This window comes from Aquila chrysaetos, chromosome 8, assembly GCF_900496995.4.
Source record: "Aquila chrysaetos chrysaetos chromosome 8, bAquChr1.4, whole genome shotgun sequence".
NCBI lineage: Eukaryota > Metazoa > Chordata > Aves > Accipitriformes > Accipitridae > Aquila > Aquila chrysaetos.
The window spans coordinates 14,702,479-14,709,867 of record NC_044011.1 but is presented as its reverse complement, the minus strand read 5'-3'; the positions used below and the strand labels follow the sequence as shown (position 1 = coordinate 14,709,867).

General features: G+C 43.6%; 2 protein-coding genes across 3 annotated transcripts in view; one reads left to right on the top strand and one right to left on the bottom strand.

The window, feature by feature from the left end:
• Positions 1–350: 350 nt before the first annotated feature.
• Positions 351–7,030, bottom strand: ARMT1 (acidic residue methyltransferase 1). 2 transcript variants are annotated; one of them, XM_030021762.1, is made up of 5 exons: positions 6,945–7,030; positions 5,186–5,291; positions 4,388–4,674; positions 2,714–2,879; positions 351–1,742 (listed from the first exon to the last, which is right to left on the bottom strand). In XM_030021762.1, exons 3-5 carry the CDS (start codon positions 4,666–4,668, stop codon positions 975–977), a joined length of 1,215 nt encoding a protein of 404 aa, XP_029877622.1. In that variant the 5' UTR covers positions 4,669–4,674; positions 5,186–5,291; positions 6,945–7,030; the 3' UTR covers positions 351–974. The 2 variants fall into 2 exon arrangements, with proteins under 2 accessions (XP_029877622.1, XP_029877621.1); XM_030021761.1 differs by having other exon boundaries at positions 4,388–4,629.
• The window catches only part of RMND1 (required for meiotic nuclear division 1 homolog), a 22,139-nt gene continuing 21,691 nt past the window's right edge, over positions 6,942–7,389 (top strand). The window contains exon 1 of the mRNA XM_030021756.2: positions 6,942–7,061. The gene's annotated coding sequence lies outside the window, so the exon portion shown is untranslated. The remainder of the gene's footprint in view (positions 7,062–7,389) is intronic.

The following is a 7,389-nucleotide window of genomic DNA, read 5'->3' as shown; positions in this document are numbered from 1 at the left end:
TGGAAAGAGGCAGCAGTGCTTGAACCACCAACACTGCTGACAGGCCACCTTTAATTCAAATCTGTATTAAATCTAAAATCCAATTAATGTAACTGGTTGGGTTGGCCGGTTTGTTGGGGGGGGGGGGGGGGGGGGGGGGAAGAGAGGGGGAGTTGTGTGCTTTTTCTTGGTAGAGGTTCTTAGATAAACAAGTATTTTCCATACTCTTAAAATGAGATTGTCCGTTCTCCCACTCATCTTCCTACCAGATGGGACAACTCCTCTCCTACAGGCAAACTGGCTAGCAACATCCACTTGTATTTTAAAATTAAAATTTCATTTTCAAATTCTAAATTAGTATTTGCAAGGTATCACGCAAGAACTCTTCTTTTAATGTACAGTGAACGATACTCAAAACATCAAAAGTTATTTGTCCATGGACACAAGAAGCAAGTAAAAAACAATTTATATAATAAAGTCTTGGTAGAAGTCAACTCAATTTTCAACAGTTTTAAAATACGATCGTGCAATGGGTTGCAAAGAAGCTATCTGGAATTAATTTGTGCATTCTCTAAAACATCAAGTTTCATGCAATGCATGGCATGGAGCACAAATCCTGAAATAAGTAAACATATGCTAATGTGGGACTGAGGAAATGGTTTCTGAAGCAGATTTTTCACTTGTTAGCAATAAACTCTCATACCCACTGATGAAGAAAAAAATATTATGGACAACTAAATATTCATCTTAAACATCTCCTGACATGGGACATCAGAAAAACAAAATACATTGAAATGCAGATAGGTTTTTGTATACAAAGACAGTTTGTAAACTTTTGCACAACATTACAACTCTTTTGTGGAACAAAACCAACAAATCACTTGGGAGGAAAAAGTGCAAACAAGAAAGAATCTTTGCTGAAGCCAAGCATGGAACAGAGAAAGTAGTTAAAACTCAGACTGAATCTCTCTTTCAGAATATTAGGAACCATTTAACTAGAGAGCAGCATCAAACTGAACTACCCCATATTTTCCATTTACCATCCATTCAGGTTCAGAAGCCTGAATTTGTTCACCTTGTCCAGGTTTTAGGCCAGCCTGAGTGTCAGATTTCAGTGTTCTCAAGCTACAGAGAGGTGCAGGATGAAACTTGTTCAAGGCTTGATGAAACGGAACAGTATATTCCCATTTTCTATCTCCTGTTAATTTTCTATAGTTTAGATCACCTTTGAAAAGAAGCAAGTTTGACTTCTGTAGATCAGCATACAAGTCAGGAGCAACTTCAGCCATACTGGAAAAGTCATGCGGCAAAGTCCAAAACATGTGATCACGGTAAACCCAAACTCCCTTTTTCAAATTGCCCTCCCAGTTTATCCCACATCTAGACATCCACATATGATTAGCCGACTGCAGTTGTTTAATAGTCCAGTTAAAATCATGCTTTGTGGTATCTGACACATACCATGGAATACTTTTTCCATGAAAATGGACTTCATCAGCTAGCTTTGACGATAACAGGAAGTCAGCCAACACAAGATCACTTACAAGTTCAAATCCAGCATTATCCAGGATTATGTCAACTCTAACATTATTTTTTTCTGTCTTTCTTTTTTTGGCGTTTACAAGTAGTGACCAAAGTTTTTCCATATCATTCACTAAGATGTAAGGTATCATGTTTTCCAGGGATTGTAAAGGACTAGATTTCTGAGAGCTGTCTTCACCAGCTGAAAAAGAAAGGTCACACTTATTGCCCCACAATGATACCTAGAAGGAAGAAAAAACAAAAAACATTTGCTAAGTCTCACTGTAGTTACATTCTAAACTTCACATACACTAAAGATTTTGTTTGTTCTTATTTTAGGGACATTTAACTCCACATTTCCCTCCAAGCTTTAATAAAATTCAACTTCTTGTACAGAAACCTTAATATAGACAAGATTTTGTGGAAGAAACCAAACAATGCTCTGTATTTATGCAGGCATCAGAAACATGCATTAGAAGTGACAAAGATGGAAGATTTAGATCAACATAAATACACTGATCACAAAGCTTAAAACACACTCTCCATACTGTAATTCCAGGAAATATCAGTGGGAACACAGAAGAAGGAGTAATAAAAGCAAGTTTATTTTTTTATTACATGCAGCCAAGTAGAGAACTTGTATTTTAAGCACACAGTAATGAGGTCTTTTTAAAGATTCATCAAATACCTGGTGTGCACTGTTGCCAGCTAATGGACTTATTTGTAATCCTGTGATATTTTGTACTCTACCCAAAGGCATTATTTTCCAAGAATAATGCAGTTATAAAGCTTCTAAACCACTTCTGGCCCAGATTGACTTCTAACTTTTTTTCCAAAGAAGTCTAAAAATGTTTAGAGTGTCAATAAAATGAACTGTTTTATAATTTTATAGTTAAATAATAAAAAGGCCATCTGGCACTTGACTTCCAATGCTTTAAAGATACTCGTTTTGAGGAAGAATAAGCTGCGTTTTCAAATACACAGAAAAGACCCTCAGTATAATGAAAATGTCACATTTAATACAAGTAACCAAAACTTAAATATTTCCAGAGTAGCAGCAATACAGTATGGCTGTCAGGATTTCACCGCATTTTTACAAACAAAAGAGCTATCTTTTAATTTCCATACGAAGTTCAGATTTTATAACCTCAAGGGTTTTTTTGTTGCATAGGAGAGATATTTTAAATTCTTATGTTAAGCACTACTAGTTTACCTGCAATAGCTTAAAAAGTTCCTCCTGAAGTTGTTTTTCATCTAGGTCCTTGATGTTTTTAAGAAGTTCCTGAAAATAAGTGCATAAGGCAATAACAGCTTCTTGGGATTCAAAGAAATTTTGAGCCTTTCCTTCCTTAAATACATCAAAGTTATCAATAGGTGGGCTAAAAATAGAAGGAGAACAAATATATCAGCACACTTGCCACATTTTCCATGACAGCACATGAAACACACCTGAAAACGCAAGCTCGAAGCTCAGCTTTTTTAGGCCATACTATGGGCCCTAGTTAGATTTTCCACTTCTCATTTGTCATACTATATTTTCACACATCTCAATAACAGCCTGATATCGTATCTCACTGAAAGAGACAGTATACAAGACATCTTTTATTTCTAGCAATATATTCTGAAAGCAAACAAGTGTTCAGTCACAACAGTTCTGGGAACTGCACATACAGTGACAGTTTTAAACTCCAGTCTTCAGACACAGAGAATTAAAACTGTAATGTGCAAGCGAACTAATGATGTGAATTGCTGGCCCAATTTTAAGCGTGTTTGTGTGTGCTGAAGTGTGTTGCCCATACCGAAGTCTCTTACAGTGATATGAAGTTATTCTTATGAAAGTTTTTAAGTAGGACTTTAGAAAATTAGCATGACAAAGATGACAAAACAATTCAGTTCTTGTAACGTATAAGAAATATAGACTCATCTATTATGAGACATATTTGCACGTACACCTTTTGACAAATGACTGAACATCCATCCAAGCATATGCTTCAGAGCAGCTAAATAATGGAGATAAAGAAACTTAAAGCTTACTAATGAGAAGTATCTGCTCAGTTTTTTAAGTGCAATCCAGCAGATCCATCTCATATTTGAATTTTTTGCTGCGAGAGTTCAAATTACGCAATATACCAGTAGAAACAGAGTCCCATTACTGTGTTTGCATCTCTGTAATACTAAGGGCAAATCCAGTACACATGGAGCTTTCAATTTTTTTTGGCAGCAGTGGGAACTTGGACTGCTCATTCCTACCCCATTACATTGTACTGGCACCTCTCCACAGTACCAGCACAAGTTTTTCCTGCCAAGTTATTTTTAACCAGGATCAGCTCCCAAAGTTCGATGCAACATATGGTCTGCAAACACTGCTGTAACTAAGAAAATGGTGTAGAATGAACAACAGGGGCTGCTTAAGCTGGGTCTACTGCTATAAGAAACAGTTCTCAAACAGTAACTTCAGATTTCGAGCAGCAAAACAAGTTAGAACGCGCAACAGATTAGCGGCTCTCGCATTGTGTGTTTGTTTTATGCTAACGTATATCTTAAGAGATAATTCTAGACTAACAAACCTTTTAGAAATGCTAAATAACTTTCATACCTCAATGCACATTAGTCTGCAAGGTCAAGCTATACAGTCAAGCTTAAGAGTTTTCGTGTAGACCAAGTCACAGAAACCGAAGCATAAAAAAACCCAATAAACTTCAAATTCTGCTGCATGGAAGAAAAAGGATTAATTTAAAATCTGAGGTGTGAGATGAGGGAAAAGGAATATGGTAAAAGCTTAAGATTTTCCTTTATCTTACTCCCCAGCTGTCTTCCCTTCTCCTAAAATAAAAATCGGAAAGAAAAATGTTTTGCAGAGTGGTATACCAAGCTAGTAAATACTTACTTCTGTGCTAATGCTGCATGAATTCTTCGATACATATAACACTCTACATATAACCAAGGGGACTGAAACCAACTCGGTTCTCCATTTCCATTTGATAAATTTCGTTGGTAGTCTAGGTATTGGTTCCACAGTGCAGCATCAGGCAGCTCATCTTCTAAAGGGGTCACTGGTTTGTCTGTTTGCAGTTCATTCCGCAGTTTGGAAAGGAAAGATATAGCTCTCTTCTCTGCTTCAACACCCTTCTGAAATAAGTGGAGAACAAAAGTTCCTATTCTGAACATTTATTCCTGTAGAGACACAGATCAGTTTTTCATGAAAGATGCAAGCGGTAAGTTTTAATTGCTAAATACGAGTCCCCGACAAATCAGAGCTTGATTCAACCAAACACATTTTCGTGAATGAAACTCATTTTACACCTAACATTCTAAAATGAATGGCGCACGGGACTTCTTTTTAGATTGGACTTTTTGCTTATTAGAGGGCAACAGAGTATTTAAACACTGCCACGTTCAGAAGATGCCATGGTCTATTAAACACTGCATCAACACAAAAACCTGAGAAAGTGAAGCCGCTGCAGAACAGATAGATCAGAAAAAGGTTAGACAGAAAGGTGAGTTACAAAATTAATGAAAAATAGCTATAAGAAAGAGATGATAAAGAAAAAAAAAAACAGCAGATGAAAAGATTAAGACAGACAGGTAATGAGCGTACTAAGAAACGAGTACAAACAAGGCAGAGAAGGGCTCTCAAGGGTTGGGGGGGGGGGAAATCTCAGGCAGAAAGAGATCTTACTCTTACCTCACCATGTTCTTCAAAGAATTCATTTTTATGTCGATGCAGAGTATCAATAACTCTTGTGAGGATTTGGGGCAGTCTGTCCTTAATTGTAAAATATGCAAAGGATCTAAAAAGGAGAGAATCAAAACGTTATTACTGAGAGAAAATGATGAAATACCTTCTATTTTTTTAAATAAATGCAAGGTCTTTGTCCTGGTTTTGGCTGGGATAGAGTTAATTTTCTTCATATTAGCTGGCATGGGGCTGTGTTTTGGATTTGCGCTGAAAACAGTGTTGATAGCTCAGGGATGTTTTTGTTACTGCTGAGCAGTGCTTACACAGCATCAAAGCCTCTTCTGCTCCTCACCCCACCCCACCCCACCCCACCAGCAAGCAGGCGGGGGGGGGAGGGCACAAGAAGTTGGGAGGGGACACAGCTGGGACAGCTGACCCCAACTGACCCAAGGGATATTCCAGACCATATGATGTCATGCGCTCAGCATATAAAGCTGGGAGAAGGTTGGAGTGGGGGGGTGGGTGGTCTGCTGCTCAGGGACTGGCTGGGCATCATTTGGTTGGTGGTGAGCGATTGTTTTCATTTGCATCACTTGTTTGTCTTGGGTTTTATTTCTCTCTCTTGTTATTTTCCTTTTCATTACAATTTATTATTATTATTACTATTTTATTTCAATTATTACGCTGTTCTTATCTCAACCCATGAGTTTTCTCACTTTCACCCTTCCAATTCTCTCCCCCATCCCACCGAGGGCGGAGGGGGGGAAGGGTGCAGTGAGCAAGCAGCTGCGTGGTGCTTAGTTGCCAGCTGGGGTTGAACCACGACAGTCTTAAAAGTGATTTTATGTGCCTTTAAAACAGTGGACACCAATAAAAACCAAACAAAAATCTCAAATTGGTCAGGTTCTTAGGTCTGCTTTTGAAGAAAAATATAAACAGCAGTCTTTTCAGGGAAGAAAATGCTAAATGACCAGCCCTGCCAGAAGAGTGAAAACTGCAGTTAATTCCAGGCTAAAAGGCATTCTCTAATTGCTCAGTTACCCAGATGTGACCCCCCCCCAAGGAAATTTAAAATTAAAAGCACAGAGATTCTTTTAAAGCGTATCTTGTATCCACGAGAAAATCCACACTACTTGCTCTCCACTCTGTGCTTGACTGACACCTTCCCCAGACGCTGTCGGTAGGCGAGAAGGACAACGAGCAAGACGCGATCTGCCCTGCGGAGAGCCGAACCCGGCCCCAGGAACGACTTTGATCCGAAGGGCTCTAACCCGCCGGCAGGAGCCCCGCTCTCAGGGACTCGGAACTGAGCCGTTACCCACCGCCCAACGGCGAACCCAAGGACACCTGGGAAAAACTCAGGCACCGCTCGCACCCTCTAAGGCCTATTCCCGTCAGCAACAGCCACGGACAACCGCCGCGGACAGAGGGGGCCGAGGCGAGGAAACGCCGGCCCCGGGAGGCGCCCGCCCCCGCGGAGTCGGCAACGCAGCGCCCACAGCGCCGCCTCCCGGCCAGGCCGCCCCCGGCCGAGCCTGACCGTCCACGGCGCTGCCCCCGCCCGCAGGAGTAGGCCGAGAGCCGGCCCCGCCCGGCGCCCGCCGCTAGGCCGGAGGCCCCGACCGAGGGGTCCGGCGCCCCGAGGCGGCCGCTCCCCGGCCGGAGCGGCGGCGGGGAGGGAGGGGGGCACCAGCCGGTCCCTCAGCTCTCTCCTGCCACCCGCCCACCCCGCTGCCGGCAACCAGCGCGCCAGGCCGCCACGGACCCCTTAAACCTGCCCGACAGGGAGACCGGTAGCGCCGCTACCGCCGCCATCTTGCTCCGCCCCCGCTAGCCGGCGGACCGCCCCCCGGAAGTGGGGCGAGGCAGCCGGACGTTATTGGTGAGTCAGCCGCGCCCGCCGCGCGGCGCGGCACGGCGACGGACGGGCGGGCGGGGCCTGCCGGCCCGCGCGCCCTGGCGGAGCTCGGCGGGCGGTGGGCGGGGCCGCGGCTCGCGCGGCGGAGAGCGGCTCGCCCCCTCCCCCAGGTCAGTGCTGGCGCGCGGCGGGAACCGCCTCGCCCCTCCCGCGGCGGCGGCGGCGGCGGGCGGAGGGGGAGGGGAGGGGAGGCGGGGCGGCTGCCCTTGAGGGCTCCCCGCCGCCGGTCGGAGCTGCGACGGGACCTTCTGCTGAGGGAGGGGGGGCTGTGTAGCACCCCCCCCCCCCCCCG

What these genes read in the sequence shown, in the direction of transcription:
- ARMT1 (XM_030021761.1), bottom strand. Translation starts at nt 6,994, where the DNA reads ATGGCGGCGGTAGCGGCGCTACCGGTCTCCCTGTCGGGCAGGTTTAAG. An exon ending in TCTTTGAAGAACATGGTGAG is followed by an intron (nt 4,630 to 5,185) that starts GTAAGAGTAAGA and finishes CACTTATTTCAG; the next exon opens with AAGGGTGTTGAAGCAGAGAA. An exon ending in CATGCAGCATTAGCACAGAA is followed by an intron (nt 2,880 to 4,387) that starts GTAAGTATTTAC and finishes TTCTATTTTTAG; the next exon opens with CCCACCTATTGATAACTTTG.